Below are 18,338 nucleotides of genomic sequence, written 5' to 3'. Positions count from 1 at the left end.
TTCCATTGTCCTGCCTTAATGCTAATGTGCAGATGGTGACCCCCTAGGGGAGTCCCTTGGCAGGAGGGCCCTGCAGACAGCAAGTGCTCAGGTGGTTACAACGGTGGAAAGTGGAAACCAGGCCCTGAGAATTACTGGGTCACCTGGGCAAACCCTACAGTCTGAGCCTCAGATCCCCTAATTGTAAAATGAAGCTCACAGGAATGCTCCCTCACGGGGCCATTGTAGGAATTAAACGAGGAAGCCTCGTGGATCAGTCATGGGGGCCACTCAGGAGGCGCCTCCGTAGGCAGGTGAGCAAGCAAAGGCAAGCAGCAGGCTCTTCCGTGTGGACACCTGCACCAGGGTCCTGAGTTAACTGCGCCACCAAAGCAGACTCTGGCAATGCCAGATCCGCACCTGAGGAAGCACCCCAGCTCCTCTACCCAGCCCGACCCTCACCAGCCCTTCCTATGCTTCACAGGAGTCCTGGGTACAAAGCAACCAGAGGAGGGAGGTAGGTGTGGAGCACGCCATGACTTCTTCAGACATCAGCCCGCCTCGAGCCAAATGCTACCAGGAGACGAGGACCTTTCCAAACCTCAGGTCGCTAGGTCCTTATCAGCCTGGCTCTGCATTCCTGGTGCACGATCTTCACTGTGAGTGTGTGGGGGTATAGGACACCCCAGCAATAACACTGTTTGCCTCCGCTGACGACAGGGTTGCTTAGAACAAAGGTGAGTAGGCGTGCCACACATAGGTGGCCTTCTGGAATACTGTCCCTGCTCATGGAGCACAGCTATGACAAGTGGGGACTTTACCCCATTTTCAGCCTCACAGGTGACAATACCAGCTTAAGAGGAAATGCCAGTTGCTTCTTCCAAATTGCTTAATGTCGCTCTCTGCACTGAAGGTGCTGCCCACTGGGCCACCTCGAAGTGTGGACAGACGCACGCCTGAGCCGGCCCCCAGGCAGCCGTGAGGCCTGCTCAGGAGCGAGGCTTCCAGGGTCGGGATGGGCCTTGCCCCTCAGACCCACAGCAGCCCCTCACACAGGGCGGCTGTGACCAGAGCCAGAACGCGGTCAACTCTGCCGACTCCTGTTTTTTTAACCCTCAATGTAATAAGAAGACTAAGATTGTTCTCACGAAATTTTAGCAAATGTAAAATCCAATTACAGAGGATATAGATCAAAGGCAGCAGAAAGCAGCCTTGAAGAGCTAGGCTCAATTTCAGAAAACTTCACGGGCAGGAGAGGGAGGGGCCAGGGCACCTCAAGTGAAGCCACACTCTTCTCCAGGAGGCGCCAAGCACAGGGGCCAGTCAACGCCCTGTGCCAGCCCACACAGAGCGTTCCCCGAGGAGGCTGGTGCTGGGGACAGACTCGCAGGCTGGCTTTCTCTATCTTTGGCTAGAAGGACCCAGACCAACCAGACCCTGCTCAGGAAGGGACATGCCATCAGGTGGCACCACACAGATCACACTGAGGACAGCAAGCCAGCAAGGAGGACACACCTGGATAGGGACGATTTTTCAAATGAACCTCAGGGCGGTAGCGCCCGCCCTGTGCCTCAGACCTGAGTAACTAAGGGACAGATGAGATGTCCCTATCAGGGAACATGGGAACAAGCTGACTTGCTGGCCACAAGCTCACAGGTCACCCAAGTGACTAGTGGTGGTGTGACAAAGCCCCTGAATTTCTAGGACAGGGGAAAGTGGCAGGCCCTGCCAGGAGGAGGCCATTGACAGGCCTTCTGAAGACGGTAACTGCCCTGCAGAAAGGGTGAGTCAGTAGACCCCTGGTGGCCAAGGACCAGGGCAAGGGGCTACCAGGCTGCTGGCAGGTAGGCACTCCAAGTACTTTGGAGGAGCAAGAATGGACTGCATCCTGAGATCATGGGGGGACTGCAGAGGTCGAGATCTTCCTCAGAAGCAAGACAGCTTTGTAGTCACAAGAAAGAGCAAAGCACCTCACGCCATCCCTCATGATGTGGCAGCCCTGCCACGTCATCCTGGCACAGGGATGACCAAGGCCATCATGGGCTGCGGTCACTACCTCACCTCATCCTACCAGTCAGGTATTTGGCTCCTCGTTCTGCAGACAAGAAAGCCAAGGCCCAGTGTCCAACCCTGCCAGGCTTCAAAGTCCAGCCTGCTGGACTCCAAACCTTCTATCCCTACCCAGAACCCCAAAACGCCCTAGCCAGGTTCTGATGCTCAGAAGAACCCAAAAAAGCCCATTCCTATCTAGAAGATGATGTGCCATAGGGTGGGTCTTGGTCACCCCTGCGTTCCAGGGAGGAGAGCTCCGTGATCGCTGGCTGTGGAAGGATCTAGGCTGCTTTGAGAGATGCACAGGACCAGGAAACGGGGAAGAGGAAGGCGATAGTTCCTGGGTAGGCTATGTTGGCAGGGGCGACCCTGCACACGCCAAGTCTTCTGAAAGCTCAGACTGGGCCCAGCTTCCCAGGGATCTCAAGTGTCCCTGCCTGTCACCATGTGCCCAGGTGAGCAGAGGCCTACCTTGGTGTCGATCTTCCAGGTGATCTCTCGGATGCTCTGAAACCACTCAAAAAGCTCCTCCACCCTGTCCGTGGCAAACTCCACAGGAGGATCACCCTGCTTCTTGGGCTCCAGGATGAAGACAAAAGACTTCTGGTTTTTCCCCTGGGGGGCTTTCACTGTGGGGGAGGGAAAGGAAGGTCCTGTTAGAAGCCCCGAAGAGCAGACTGCACACTGCCTGAGACTTTTCTCCCAGGAACCACCCGAGCCACCTCTGCGGGTCGTCTTGGCACTGACTGGAGCATCTGCTTTCGATCAGGCAGTGTCTGGACAACACACGTCCTGCCCTAAGGTGTCTAGTGGGTTCAGCAGTGGTGTCCAAACAACATCAAGTCCCCAGTCCCTGAGACCTTATTTAGAAATAGACGTGCTCAGTGAGGGATTCCAAGCTGAGACATCGGGGTTTGGGGTAAACCCTAAATCCAAGGACTGGTTTTCCATTAAGAGAGGAGGGGGAGACCTGGACTCAGACGCAGGAGCGCAGAGACACGGAGGCAGACACCAGGGCGGTGAAGCCACAGCAAAGCACCAGGGAGCGTCAGCCAGCGAGCAGAGGCCTAGAGAGGCCTCCACGGAGAACGTGTTTATAGAAAAGAAACTTATAGTTATGAGGGGAGATGACCTGCCTAAAAAATCAGCTCTAAGCTTTCTGAGCTCCTGGATGCCAGGCGATACTCTAAGCAGTGACAGGCACTGTGTCTTGCTCGGTCCTCATCACAGCCTTGTGGGGTACCACTACCTTGTGTCCGTTTTATAGGACACAAAACAGGCTCTGGAAGAATGAAACTGCGAGGCCACATCGGTGGCAGAGGCAAGATCAGACCTGCTAGCAACTCCCTACTTCGTGCCTCTGCTCTGCAGGAGGGGAGGCAGATGCTCCAGGGTGTGAAGGGGAGTTCCCCCAGCCCCGTGCGCCTAGGAGCTCACCTTGGGACCTCAGGTGTGGTGGTCACTAAGGAGCTCGGTTCTGTCATCTGGCAATGGCAGCAAAAACTCCTGTACCCGGCCACCCTACTGGATGGTTGCCAGGGGAAACCAGAACCAGGTGATGCAGGCAGAAAGCAAAGTGCTGGGACACTGTCCTCTAAGCCCTCGGGGACCAGGCCTCCCCAGGGAGGGCCTCGTGGGGAGCAAGCCCAGGCTAACAAACCAATGTGCTGCAGCAGAGGGAGGCTGCCAGGCCCTCGGCCCAGAAGGTCTCTCACTGCCTGCACCCTGCTTCGAGGGAGCTGCGACCTGCCCCCTAAATACAGGCCAGATCCAACCCTGCCACCCCTGCACAAGCCCGTGTCTGGGCCACATCCTCACTTCGCCCTCGCCCCAGATCCCCTGTGGGCAATCTTGGTTTCCTGGTCCCTGGCTGAACAGAGAGAAGTGTCAGGATGCCATCTCATAGGGGCCAAGTTGCAGATCTGACCTTAGAAGCCAAGCCTCCTGACCCCGCGTTTCATCTGGGCCTGGCCAACAGCTTCAAAAGCCAGTTCCTGAAATAATGACGATGACGTTGGGGACAGCAGCTAATACTCATCAAGAGCTTATCAGGTCAGACACTGCTTCAGCACCCACTGCCTAGCTGGTTCCATCCGCATCACTGACCAGCCCAGCCCAGCCCAGATGTACTAGGCTTCATGCAGGGCAGGAGCCGACATCAGTGCCCACTGCACAGGGCCAGCTCCAGGGTCAGGCCTTGGGGGACTTGCTAAGACAATGTGTGCACGTACCAACATTGTAGGTATTGAGGTCCAAGATTCCTCTGCAAAGAGACCCTAAGGGATTGTCTTCAATAATCTGTGAAGAAACAAGACATAACTCATGGTAGTCGTAACAAGAATAATAAAAAGACAACCGGTTTCCAAAGCACACCGTTTAGCAGACACTGCCTGTGGAATCGTTTAAAATGCGTTTTCATTACAGGACCCGTCCACCGGGAGAGCTAAATAATGAAGCTCGGAGATGAAGGGGACTGAGTGGGGAGCAGGAGCCACAGGTCAGCATTTCATTTTCCCCATCCATAAAAACAAGGCCTGTGAATCCTAGAACAGATTTCAAAACACGCCCTAGACCCATTATCTGACAATCCTATGAAATGGGACCTGTGGCCTACGACACCCCAGCTCGAGAACCCTCTGCAGCTCCCTGGGGCCTATGGAAGCAACAGCTATGCTCTATGATCTTTCCAAGCCCTGGTTGCCCCCACCCCCACCAGCTGGCTCTCCCGGCCACTGCACACCCAAACCATCCAGCGTCCAGCTGAGACAGAGACCATCTTGTTGCCAGGAGAGAGGGCAGACCTGTGAATCCACCTGGTGGTTACACGGCCCCACCAGGCTAACAGTGACTGTAGACAGGAGTGACACAGGACCCACATGGTAAGAGGGCCGCACCTCGGCCTCAGTGGGAGCTCTCTCACAGCCCCCTCTTCGCTTAGCCCACCTCCCGCCATTTTGACTTTTCAGGCTCACATTTCCCTTCCTCTAGGAAGCCCTTCCAGATTTTCCCACCTTCCTTAAGAAATAAATGCTCTGAGCCCCTACAGTCCTCATCAGGAAGATGTCACCCTTGTGCAGCCACAGTCAAAGTAGCTGTTCCCCTGGGCATAAGGCAGAGGCTGGGGAACAGAAACCCAGCTGGCAAAGTCACATGAGGACCTCTCCCCGACCAGCTGGGCCCACTACACCACTCACATCAAGCCCGCTCTGCAAGTCTGGTTGCCCAAGCTCAATGATTTCCATTGGCAAACTGCTTGAAGCAAAGGGCAGAATCCCTGTTTGGCCTCTTTCCCTCCCGTGGGAATTCTCTGCCTATTCAGAGCCTCCAGCTCAACACCGCCTGATTAAAGTAGGACTGGCTTGTCACAGCGAATTCCGCCCATGACAACTTGGGTTCAATTCCAATTTCCATGTCACCCTGTCTTCCCCATTCCAAATCTCAAACCACAACCAGCACGTGTCAAATTTCACCCCCTAAGATGGCTCCAGGACTCCCCAAAAGACAGCATAGGCAGGATGATGGATGGCAGGCCTCACCTGCTTTTCCAGTTCCTCAACATCAACTGTTGAAATGTCCTCGACGTAGTTGGACGGGAAGTACTGCTGGATTCTGGTGCCATAGTCTCCCTTCCACCTGGATAAAAGCAGAGGGCATATCAAGAGCCTTCGCCCGCGGGTATTAATAATCCATTACCGCTCATTAGATCCCAGCTGCTGGCTGGCTGTGATGGGGAAAAGCGGCAACTGGCCAAGTGACCAGAGGGGGCTGTCATTATGTGACAACAGAAGATTTCAAAGGCAGCTTCTGCCTCCTGTTTTAATCACCAGTGAGTTGCTGGGAGCTCGCTGCTCTCCTCGTTGCAACGATGCTGATGTTTAGTCCAAGACACGGAAAGTCAGGCGCTCCTATGCTTCAGTGGAAGTTACAGACCACCCACCCTCTCCGGCTGGCGCCCACCCCATTTCAGGAAGGGCTGCAAACGTAGACATAAAAACCATACAAAGAATGTTCTGGAGCCAGACAGCCCTGAATGAAATGCCAGCTTCACCACAACTATGTAGAATGGGACAAGTAGTCCCCGTCCCTTCAGCTGAAGCACCGCTCCCACACCCATGTGATACCGAGGACACCTGTGGTCCAGCCAGACCCATCAGACTTTGGTACCGCACATTCTCCCAAGTCTCTTCAGGCGGGCAGGCCTCCCCTTCTAGCTTGGCCATCCTACAGCCAGGGGGCTTGTGCCAACATGGACCTCTGACCATGCCACACGGCCCCTCCTAAAAGCCTCCAGGACCCAGACTCCAGTCTGGCAATCAGAGCCCAGCCTAGTATCACCCTGGGACTCGGGGACTCCAGCTTGACGTCTCCAGGCAGCCAGTCTGCCCTGCCATACCACCAGGCCCTTCCTGCACACCTTTCTCCTACTGGACCCTCAGACTCAGCCACCCAGGCTGAGCTCTCCCTGTGCTCCAGGCACCAGCTGTCAGCAGTGGGACCTTGTATCTGCCTCCCTACTATTTGAGACCTTTCTTGATGCTGATCAAATCTCTTCTGTGGTGACAGGAATCACTTTAAATTTGGGCCTGGACAGGCAGAGTGAAGACGGATGGTACCGATGGCCTAGTGACTGCCAGCTCTCAGCCCATTCCACACCCTCCTCCCCTTCATTTCTCCACACCCATCTCAGGTAAAGGCTAGTAAAGGTCACCCTGTATCTAAGGTGACCACACGCACCATCTTCCTAGGGCTGAGCAGTGCCACCTGCTGCCAGGTATAATTATTAGCAACAGTATTCCCTTCACTCTCAAAAGTATCGCCGTTGGAACATAAATTATTTGGTGCCCCTGGCTCTGCAGGAACTAGTCTGGGAGGATGAAGAAAAGTTGGTCCAACACGGGCAACCCACTAGGTGGCACTATGGCCATCAAGGAGTCAGAAGTGACACCTTGGTGGTCAGCTTACCCACAGCCCCTTGCCAAAGGAACTCACGCCAATCTCTCCATTCATTCCAAAGCCTGGGAATTGGAAAACTGAGTTGGGGTCATTATCTGGGCTGTACCCCCACCTCCACAGAAGTCCATCATCTGCCCACCAGTGAGAACTGGGATTCCCACAGAGGTAAGTTCAGGAGCCTCATGGGGAGCACCCGCAGCCCGAGGAGACCAAACTCCTGGCTGTGCCACTCTGAGGGGAGGGATCCCAGCAAAGCTAAGTCCTGCATTGGGAGAGGCAGGTGGACAACACTGTTGACAAGCAGGAGCAGCAGGTGCTGTGGCAGGGACAGAGCCACCAACAGGGAGGAATAACAGGCGGCTCCAAACCCTCACTCCACAGGGAACTCCACTGTTACCTGGATCTCCAGAATAAAAAGCAGTTAACGACTGGTTTGGAGTGAGGGTTCTCCTGGCTTTAAAACAAATTTGAAAATCCCTGGACTGAGGTCCCTTGCTCAAGTCCAGAGAGGGGCCTCACTATGTATGAAACTAGAGTGTAGGCCCTATAATCACCCGCTGTGTGACCCTGGACAACTTACTATACTTCTCTGTGCCTCAGTTTCCTCATCCATAAAAAAACAGGTGCCAACAGAACTCACCATCATGTGGACAAATGAGCTTTCAAAGGAAATGCTTACCATAGTGTTTAACACAGTAAGATCCCAACACGAGATTGTGTTGGATTTCTAAGTCAGGTCTCACTATCATGTTGGGAGAAAGAAATGCCAGTCTAATGTAGTGCTAGAATCTCTGCCAGTGCCCCTGGTCATCAGTGAGTTCTTACTGCTCTCAGGTAAGAAACCACTTGCCTGGGGATGTATCATTAGGCAACAAATTTTTCTTCCAAGGTAAAAGGAGAGAAGACGTAACTAAACCTCAGCAAACCCAGGTTCCCCTGCCCTAGAAAACCTACTTTCCTCAGTTTAGGATGAGGCCATAATACAGAGCACAGGACTAAGCAACAGCCTAGGAATTTGAATTTAACATAACACATGGGCTTGTGTAATGGAAGTGCCTGTTGCTGTGTATCCTTGGGAAGACTCATTGGCCACGTTGTGAAGTGGGGACAATATCAGGCACAGCTCCACAGGATCGCAATGAGAATTTGGTTAGATGATGTGTAAAAGCAGTTAGAGTGCTGTTGTGACGGCAGTGCTACCCGGTAAGTGACCATGTGAACTGTGCAAGATCTGGTAACCGTTAACACCGCGGCTTACCCACTTCCCAGTGGAGGAGCATAGCAGGCCAAAATCGGCCCAGGAGGTCAGACAAGGGGATCAGAGGTCAGCCAGCCCTGAGTGGCACCCACCTGCCAAGCATGCCAGCCACCCCCACCAGCCTTACCAGCCCCCGGGCTCCTTGGAGACGTTGTGGATGAGGGCCCCACGGCAGAAGCTCAGCTCGTCACTTCGCTTGGCTTTGTAGTCGTACAGAGCTTTCACGGTTCTCTGAGGCTTTCGGGGAAACGGGAAGGAAAAGGTCAGGCCGGGTGACAGCCGCAGAGAAGAGGCAACATCACTGGCAGCTGTGAGGCTCCTCTTAGGAGCAGAAGGCTTCAGAGGCCAGGATGACAACGCCACCTGCTGGCCAAAGGGCAGCACTGCAGGGGAGCCAAGGCCCAAATGTCCCCGGGAGGCACTGACAATGGCCTGAGCTGGGTGTGACCCAATATTGCTCAGATTCCTCAACAAGAGAGGACACAACTTTCAGATCACACCACAAGCACCACCTCTGAGCTCCTCAGAGGATCGCTCTGCCCCAGGTGCCCCCAGAAGTTAAGGACAGTCCCATTTCCGGGCCATCCAGGGCCGCACCGCTGTTCTCACGAGGCGGGTGGCCCTCTAACCAGCCTCAAGGCCTGACGCTTTACTGGAACAGCTGAGGCGCTGCTCCATGAAACTCATCAGAAGTCAGCTCTTGTTGACAGGAACAAGACAGGACTTAAGATACCATCTTTCTTCAAAGAACTTGCTGGATGCCTGCTGCTTGGCAAGCAGAAGCCCAGACAAAACTACACCCTTGTGGCAAGAAAGTCTTCATGGGCAGAACTGTCGAGTCTGCCTAGATCTAGGGCTTCCCTTTCTCTCACCCAAGGAAAATGGGAACAGGGAGCAGGGAACCCGCTCCTCGAGGCAGACAATGGTGTCGACACGCAGGTTCCAATAATCACTCTGCCCCTTCCTGGCTCTACATTTAAGGCTTACTAAGGCTCAGTTTTCCCACCTGTGAAATCAGAATTAAAATTTTACATACCAGGTTTGCTGAGACTATTAAATGAGGTACTGCATGTAGTGACAGAAATGACAATCGCCTACCACCCCATCAAGATAGACCTGTTCTAAGCCTGTTTTACCTACGGTGTCTCCTTTAGCTCTCACAACTACCCCAATAGGAAGGTAGAAGTGGTAGTATGCAGGTTTTACAGAAGAGGAAAATGGGGTACAGAGATGACCTTGGATGATCTGCCCAAGGTCAACAGTTGGTAAGCCCCTGAGCCCAGAACTGGATCAACTAGCGTGGGTTGTTGCCATAGTCCATGATGTTCCATAAAAAGCAACGAGGGTTCTAGAAACTCAGGACCTCCAAAAAGAGGCCACCCAGACCTCCTGCCTTTCTCTCCTCACTGCAAATGGAGCAGGCTCTACCTGGGCACTCTGCTTCCAGGCAGGTGGAAGGACCAGAGCTGGGCTCAAGGCTCAGTGGGAAGCAGCCTGTGGCAGAGGGAAGTGCCACTTGGCTTCTATGAGGGGGAAGCCTCCAGCCCGCTGGGTGGCAAGAGAGGTCCCGATAAGCTACAGAGAAAGCAGCCCTTCCCCAGATGCCCAAGTAGGCACATGGCAGGTCAAATGGCTAAGAGCCAGGCTGCCCAGGACCAGAGTCCAGCGCCACGCCACTGCTCTCCTGGCAGTTAACCTTGAGGTACCTCAGTTCCCTCCTTTGTAAAATGGGCATCAAAATAAAACCTGCCTCGTGGGGCTGTCGTGAGAGCTAACGGTCTAGCCAGTGCCTGGAATGTGGTTACCTAGGGTTATTGATCTGTCCTCCAGTTTCAAGAGCTTACCCAAGAAAAAGAATGCAAAACATGCCGGGAGCCTCTGCGTGAAGCGACTCATTTTAGTATTAACTAGAACAACAAAGACCAGAAATGACTCAGTGGCCACTGATGGGAAAACAGCTAAGTGAGCAGAATCGCCAGAATATTTCACAGCATTAAAAACATTTTTAGGTTAAATTCCAATATAGAGATTTTGCTTAAATTGCTCAGCCTACCAGGTTTGACAAAATGGTCGCTAAGAGATGAGCAAATGAAACCTAAGACGGAGCAGCAAGGAGGGTCAACACAAGGCACAGGTGGCACCGGGGGTCACCGCTCCTCTCCTCCACGTGCTTTCTTTCCTTCCATCAGTTTTCCACGTGACAGTAGTAATTTTACTTGGAGGTGCTGATCACAGGTGGCAGTTTGGATCAAGTGCTGCATTCAGGGGCTTCTCACGGCTCACACGGTGGAAGACGAGACTGTCTCTACCCCTTGGCTTAGTTGCCAGAGTTTTAAAATTAGGAGATTTCATGTGAAACACACAGATTACTGGCTTGTCCCAAGAAATCCGAAGAGCCGAGCTGCCCGCCCGCAAGGCAATGCCAGCGGCTGCTGTGGAGCAGTGCCCTTGAGGCAGCGAGCGTCCCTCAGAGGACAGCAGGCTCCGTCACCCCTGCCGACCAGCTGCCGAAAGGCCAAATGCCAGTCGCCATTCATCACCACACTTGCACTATTTTGTCACTGTCGCGGAAGATTTAAAAGAAATATTTCTTACGCCCGGACAGCTCCACTCACCCATGTTATCTGCCTGACCTTCACGGACATGTGAGCCGGCAGCCCCTGCCTTAGGAAATCACATTTAAAAGGAAAATGAGAGACTCAGCCCCGCAAAATAAACTCCAAAGTACACCCCGTCAAGGGCAAAGACGAACAGGCCCCTGGCCACTGCTCCAGAGGGCCCCAGTCAGATGTCCAGAACCTGTACGTCGGGCAGAGGGCGACCGTTCTCATTTCCCAGTGTTCTTCAGTGCTAACCAAAGTCTCTGAGGCCAGCTGGTGCAGGCCGACCAGCTCCTCAGGACTTCATCACTTGCTCAAGATTTGCATCAGCCAAGGATGAGAAATTTTTAAAAAAGAAAGAAAAGGGCAGGGAAGGAAGAGAGGAAAGAAGAAAAAAAATCCATCTGTATTTAACAGAGGCCACCAGCAGGCTGCTTCCTAGGCAGGGGCTGCACACCAGCCAAGGGCCAGTCTCCCACACAGAAAACCCACTGTGGCTCTCCCTCCACCTGCTCAAACCACATGTGAGACAAAACCAGAGCGAGGAGGAGCAAGGAGCAAAGGCAGACCTCATGCCCACCTGTTTGGAGGTTCATAAGAGCCAGGTGGGAAGGCAAGATAGCGTCTGCATCGAGGAGGTCAGAGAACCAGACAGAACACACACCACAGGCTCAGTTGGCTAGAAAAACACATTTGAAAGACTTCTAATTGGAAGCCATTTGGCCCAAAGGTGGTTCATCAAACCTCAGAGTTTTAGCAAGGCCCAGATGCATGTGGATGGATTCTATTAACCTTTGCCCTGAAACCAATCATCCTTTCTATTAAAAAAAAAAAAAAAAAGTATGTGTGTGTGTGGAGAGAGAGAGAGTGTATGTGTGTGTGTGTGTGTGTGTTTGGAGAGAGAGAGCATGCGCGCCCGCACGCATGCGCACGCCAGGTTTTCCAGAACCTTCTCTGGTCCTGTATAATTGCCATGGGGCAAGCAGGACCTTACCATAGAAGGGTTGATTTCACTTGGGTCCACGTACATCCTGCTGACATCGTAGAGGGAATTTATATCTCTTTCCTGAAAAAAGAGAGAGAGAAGTCAGTGGACGGCACTGGCTCCGGAATAGCCCTTGGACACAGCAAGGGCTACAGATGTCCTGGCACTCACCCGAGGGGAGGGTAGAAATCGCACAGAACTTACTGTGGCTCATGGGTAGAGATGGTTAAAAGCTACAGAGAAGTTCTCCCAAATTTGGGAACCTCCCCCAAATCACAGGGGCCCTGTGCTGGCCTACTGTGTGCCAGGCACTGTGTTTCCCTGTAAAAACATAAACCTGAAGATCCAACTGTGGAGGGAGCTCTTGGCTCACAGAGCCACCAGCATGTCTTCTCCTGTCCTTGAGTTCAAGGAAGGCACACAGAAGCTTGAAATCAGCCACCGAGGAAGGATTTACACCACGGAAACTGGCACACGCTACAAAGCGGGGCCTTCTTCCCAGAGCCTCTGCCGAGTCCCACTTCCCGCCTCTGTTCCCCCTCCCACTCACCCCAGCGGGCTGCCAGCCTCTGTCCATCAGCAGCCTCAGGGACCTGCGGTGGCCACTCCCTCTACCTGGTGTCGCGGCTCCCTTCACACCTCCCAGGCTGACCCACTGGGTTTCAGCTCACATTCTCAGCCACTTCAGTCCACCTCCTCTGACCGCCTGCCGCAGCGCCACCCTCCCCACGCTATCCATCATCACTTGCTTCACTGAAAACATGCCATGACCTCACTGTGCTGGCTCTCTCCCCTCTCCAGAACCTCAGTTTCCCAAGGGCAGGCTTTGCTCCCAGCGTCTACAGCAGTCCCTGGCACAGTCAGGACCGTCCACCTTTTTTCGGCAAATTAATAAACCCTTCCCAGAGGAAGTGAGCCACAGTAATCACAGCAGATTTACGCTCTGCTCAAAACCCTCCAATGGGGCTGGGGATGTGGCTCAAGCGGTAACACGCTCGCCTGGCATGCGTGCGGCCCGGGTTCGATCCTCAGCACCACATACAAACAAAGATGTTGTGTCCACTGAAAACTAAAAAAATAAAATAAATATTTAAAAAAAAAAAAAACAACCCTCCAATGGTCGGAACACAAGCCAGTGACTCACAATGGCCTACCAGGCCCTACCTGGACCGGCCCCACACTGACCCATCCTTATTAAATTCTACCCCTACCTGGGCACACTTGATTCTAGCCATGCCAGCTTCCCCTCTGTGCCTCCAGGCAGGCTCATACCTCAGGACCTTCACACCTGCTGTCCTTTTTTCCCCCAGATACTGCATAGCTCATGCCAGGCCCTTTGAAAACTAAAACCTCCCCCTTAGTATTCTGTATGCTCTTACCCAACTGCCCATCTTTCTCCTGAGCATTTATCACTGACGCTTGCTACGTATATTTTCTTATTTATTGTCTACCTCCTCCAAGCTAGACTGTACGCAGCAGGAGGGCAGGATCTTTGTGTTCCTTTTGGATCCTCAGACTTGCAGCAGCTGCAGACACACAGTAAGTACTCAAAGTTATGCCAAAGGAATGAACAAAATCACAAGCTGGCCACCTACCATGTTGTAGCGCTCCAGCAGCTCAGGGGTCACAGGGTAGCGCAGGCGCATCTTCCGGTACAGCGCGTGCTTCTCATAGTAATTAACAAGTTCCACGAGGCTCTCGAAGTAGGCAGAGGTCCCCAGCACAAAGTGCCGGCCGTCCCGGTTGATGCGACAGTGCTTCACCTTGCCCCTGGCCCTAGGGGAAGGGGGAACCATGTGGAGTTGGCACACCAAGATTCTGATGGCCATACACTCGCTGTATAGGCCCTGCCCACTAGAAACCACCTGGGCATCCACCCTGAGGGGACTGGGTCAATAAACAGTGGCCGCCCTCCTACAGAACACAAGACTGCACTGGAAACGACAGTGTGGGTCTTTCTGCACCAGATCTGGCTCCCTGTCCATCACAGGCTTGACTGTGGAAACCCCCAAGGTGTCCAGACCAGGGGTCGGCGCCCAAAGACCCGGGGGCCAAGTCTGACTCACTGTGTGTTTTTGTAAATAAAGTTTTATTGAAATATTTACCATTCATTTGTTTATCTACTGTGCACAGCCACGCTGTCCCTAGAACAGCAGGGCTGAATGGCTGCCAGACAGACCACGTGGCCTGCAAAGCCTCGAGAAAATTGCTGATGCCCACTCTAGACCTCTGGGACTAGAGTGAATCCAAATGTGGCCCAATAAGGTAACTTCGGAATTACTTTTCAAAAAGGAAATGGGTTTTCTGTTTTTTCATGCATTTGAAAAAAGAGGGAAAAAAAATCCAAACAGAACACTCTTCAGTCTCATTAGCTCTTCTAAGAACAGAAACATTTTGAAAAATAAAATTTTGATCTTAAATTTACAGCCAAGAAGATCTTATAAAAACAAATGGGTTTTTTTGTTTTTGTTTTTGTTTTTGTTTTTTTTTAAGTCTACCCTGATGTGCTCACCAAGGAGGTGATAAAGTGTAAGGTGACAGATATGTAGTCACCCTGAGTTTGCTGCCACCCAAGGAATATATGAACCAAAACATCACGATCTCATAAACAGGTACAAATATTATGTGCCAATCAAAAACTCTTAAATTTTTTTAAAGTCTATTCTAAATAGACAAAGCAATTTTGAGCAGAAATAACAAAGCTGCACTTCACACTCTTTGACTTCAAAACATACCCCAGCTCTTGTCATCAAAACAGGATGGTGCCGGCAGAGAAGCAGAGCCCTAGACCAGCGGAACAAAATAGCCCAAAAGTAAGACCAGGCACTTATGGGGAATCGATTTTCAGAAGAGAGGCCAAGGACACACAATACAAAAGGAACAGTTTCTTCAATCAACGGTGTTGAGAAAACTGGAATCCAACACACAGAAGAATGAAATAATCACCCCAAACAGACTTGAATGTCAGATCTGAAGCTGTAAAACTACCAGAAGGAAACATAAGGGAAAGCCCGGGGCACTAGTTTGGACACTGATATTTTATATACAACCCTAAAAGCACAGGCAACAAAAGGAAAAACCAGACAAATAAGGAAACATTTGCAACCTGAACATCCAATAAAGTGTTAGTATCCAAAATACATAAGAAACTCAAATAACTCAATGATGACAAACTGATTTTTAAAAGGGCAAAGTATCTGAATAAATATTTCTCAAAAGACATATAAACGGCCAACAGGTATATGGAAATGTCCAACATCACTAAAAATGTAAATTAAAACCACAAGAACATCAATATTAGCTCACACCTGTTAGAAAAGCTATTACCAAGAAAAGATGAAAGCGAAGTCCTCTCTGGACCTCTGTCTCCTCACTGGTAATACCTGTCCCTGCCCATCACAGGCTGCAGTGAAGGGCTCATTCAGATGGGACCTCGGAGGCCACCCAGTTCAGGGACAGTCAGGAACTCAGTGGATGGCATGACATCACCATGAGCACAGAGCTCAAGGAAACCTGAGGCTGGGAGGTGGCAGGCCAGCATGACGCCTGGGGTCTGAACACCAACCCTCTCCCCCATCACTGGTGGGAGGGGAACTGGGGGTGGAACTAGAGAATCACAGTCCTGGAGATGGCTGGGTGGCAGATGCTGAGGGGCTCAGGCCAGAGCTATGACATCACACATCTAGGCTGTCTGGGTTCAAACCCCAGGCCCCTGCTGCATGCTTCTACAAATACTTACCCTCCCTGTGCCTCAGTTTCCACCTTGGAGAAACAGGGTAATGCCAATGCCACAAAGAGCTGGCACAGAACGTAGGCAGTGTCTGGGACACACTAGCACATGTGGCGCTTGCTGTTATCCTAATCATCAATGCTGCTGAAGCTGGGGAGAGAACCCCATCACGCAGGTCTCTTCCAGAAGCTCCCTCTTGTGTCCCTTCCTTACCTCCCCCTGCCACGCCTACCTGAAGGTGATGGCATAGGAGTCGGTCCCCTCCCGCCGTCTCCGGATGAGGAAGGCTCCATCACGGGGAATCCTCATCAGCATGTCCTCTGCTTCTCCACGGCTCAGCCTGTCATAGTACCAGCTGTGCCCAGGACACAGAAAAGAGCCAGGTGAGGGCCTCTGGGATGCTGAGCTGGCCACCCACAAGGGATGAAATAATGGGCTCCAGGGAGTCCTGGAATTTGTCCCTAGAAACAGCCATGGGAATCACACTGGCACTTCCCTGGCCATCCGCAGCTCTGAGGACAGTAATTTTTTAAAAGAACACTGGAAGACTGAATGGGTTGGCCCGAAGGACAGAAGAATAAACCCACTGATCTTCACCACCCATCCAGCCCAGTCTAAAAGGCCAGCCTCAACAAGTGGGGCAGAAACCATAGCAGGTCTCAGGAAATCTGAGCAGAGCGCACAGGGGGTTCTGGGGAGACTTTGCTTGGGTCTTGGTTATTTTATCATATGTGAAATATCAAGTTTTAAAAGGCGACCCAAATGAAAACAGACAGGAAAGGTAAAAAAAAAAAAAAAAAAAACTTAAGTTATTCTTCTTCCTCAGAAATAGAATTCTGCTTAAAAGTTATTTACACACTGTGCTGGCCTTTTGCAAGACATAACTTGAGACTCACTTTGCTAAATAAAGAAATGAGGGAAATACCCTTACCATCATTTGCCTTTCCTGTTCAGTGTCAGAGTGAGCTTTGACAGGACAAAGGACATCATTGGGCCAAATTTCACCTCTAGAACGAAGTCCAAGACCTCAGGACTAGCATAGAAAGGAAAGCGAAGGAAGGAGACAGCGGGGGAGGGGAGGAGACAGAGAGGGCCAAGGCCATGGCCAGCCGCCTGGCACCTAGTGGTTCAGAATTCTCGTGGTCCCTGGGACAGGCACAGCCCCCTGGCTGGCTGCTCCGACCTGTGGACCCGCCCCGGGGCCTCCCACCCGCCGGGGACCTACGGCTTGGACTCGTGCGGGTTGGGGTTGGGCACGGGGTCGGTGAGCCGCAGCTCGAACTCGGCGCAGCGCAGGTGCGACTCGCGGTAGTGCTGGACGAGCGCGTAGATGCTGTCGAAGGTGAGGTTGTCGGTCAGGTAGTACTTGAGGACCCCGCCCTCGGTGGTGGAGCGGATCCGGCAGTGCTGCACGCGGCCCGACCGCCTGCGGGGACGGGGGGGGGGGGGGGGGGGGGGACGACCAGGTCAGCGCCCGCCCACTGCAGGCCCCCGGCCATCCCCCCAGCTCCCGGGAGGGCGGGCCGGGAGGTACCAGAAGGACAGGGTGTAGTCGTTGGGGAAGGTCTCGCTCTCGCGCACCAGGAAGGTGCCGTCCTTGCCGCCGCTCTCGGCGCAGTACTCCTGCAGCAGCTTCTCGGCGCTCGTCCTTCTCTCCACCTTCTTGTGGAACCATTTCTCCCCAAAGTGCAGCTCCGTGGGGGGCGTGTCCTGGCCCGCAAAGAAGAGGGGGTGCTTAGGATGGCTCCCGCTGCCCTCCCCTGCCTTCTCCTCGCAGCTCCCATCTGCGCTGGCCTCTTGGAGTCCTGAGACATGGGGTCAAAGGTCCCCAGTAAAGGCCTCGATTCTGCTCTACAGGAAGTTGAGAGCCACACTCTGGGGAGTATGGGGTACGGCCAACAGCTGGACACGGCCAGAAAGGCCAGGGGACACAGCAAGAGAGTATCCAAATGTCCATGCACTCCCTGGCCAGCGAAGGCCACCATCTAAGGCCAATTGGGTCCTGGAGACAGCAGGAAAGAGTCTTGAATCTTACTGGTTAAGCCCCTGGGCCAGCCAGCCAATCAGAGAAGAACCAGCAAGGCTCTGGTACCCAAAGAGGAAGCTCGGAGGGATGAGGATCCTGAGCCCATCCAACATCGGGATAAAAGACCACATGGCACCAGGGCCCAGCAAGAAGGCAGTCCAGGGGAGTCGACAGGAGCAGCGGGGTCTCCGCCTACCTGGGGCAGTTCATCCTCCACAGTCTGTTCAATGTCGTCACTGAAGGACAGCTTGGCATCGGCAATGGCGCAGTAGTGCCGAGTCCATTTCTAGAGGGCAAAGTTGGCATCAGTCCCCCAAGGTCTCCACCCCGTCAACTCTGGGGCCCAGGGCCCTCCCCGCAGGGCACCTCCCCAGCATTCACTGGGGATTCCCCCTCCCAGGTTCAGACATTTATGGTGCTTTCGATGATTCTGTTCCCCTCTGAGACATTTCTTTTTTGAGACATCTATTTTTTACTTCTTTTATCATTCTCGGGACTTTTTAAATCAGTGTGTCTAGGAGTAGATACGACTTAATGTCAAATTTTCTCCTGCATATTTAATTTGCAGCCTTTCATGATGTGGATGGGATTATTTCATGCCCCACATGACTATCTTTTCCTGTCGCGTCTACTTTAAGATTTTTCTGGATTTTTCAGCCAGTGAGTCTAAAGATATTTTCTGCAACATTTAATTATGACTTTTTATTTACCATAAATTTTAACCACCTTTATGTTTATTTCTAGAAATGTAAGAA

The 18,338-nt window shown here is 52.6% G+C and overlaps 1 protein-coding gene across 2 annotated transcripts in view; it reads right to left on the bottom strand.

Moving 5' to 3' along the window:
* The window catches only part of Plcg2 (phospholipase C gamma 2), a 128,824-nt gene that overhangs the window by 27,519 nt on the left and 82,967 nt on the right, over window positions 1–18,338 (bottom strand). For both annotated transcript variants that reach the window (XM_046435278.2, XM_046435277.2), the window contains 10 exons: window positions 17,780–17,869; window positions 17,092–17,267; window positions 16,783–16,983; window positions 15,790–15,912; window positions 13,423–13,603; window positions 11,837–11,908; window positions 8,370–8,479; window positions 5,568–5,664; window positions 4,263–4,329; window positions 2,503–2,660 (listed from right to left, as the gene is read on the bottom strand). In XM_046435278.2, the coding sequence (XP_046291234.1) occupies window positions 2,503–2,660; window positions 4,263–4,329; window positions 5,568–5,664; window positions 8,370–8,479; window positions 11,837–11,908; window positions 13,423–13,603; window positions 15,790–15,912; window positions 16,783–16,983; window positions 17,092–17,267; window positions 17,780–17,869 (1,275 nt within the window). The remainder of the gene's footprint in view (window positions 1–2,502; window positions 2,661–4,262; window positions 4,330–5,567; window positions 5,665–8,369; window positions 8,480–11,836; window positions 11,909–13,422; window positions 13,604–15,789; window positions 15,913–16,782; window positions 16,984–17,091; window positions 17,268–17,779; window positions 17,870–18,338) is intronic.

Source organism: Marmota monax, unplaced genomic scaffold, assembly GCF_021218885.2.
Source record: "Marmota monax isolate L192 unplaced genomic scaffold, Marmota_monax_Labrador192_F-V1.1 WCK01_AAM20220418_F8-fsc00024, whole genome shotgun sequence".
NCBI lineage: Eukaryota > Metazoa > Chordata > Mammalia > Rodentia > Sciuridae > Marmota > Marmota monax.
This window is presented reverse-complemented; position numbering and strand designations above follow the sequence as displayed.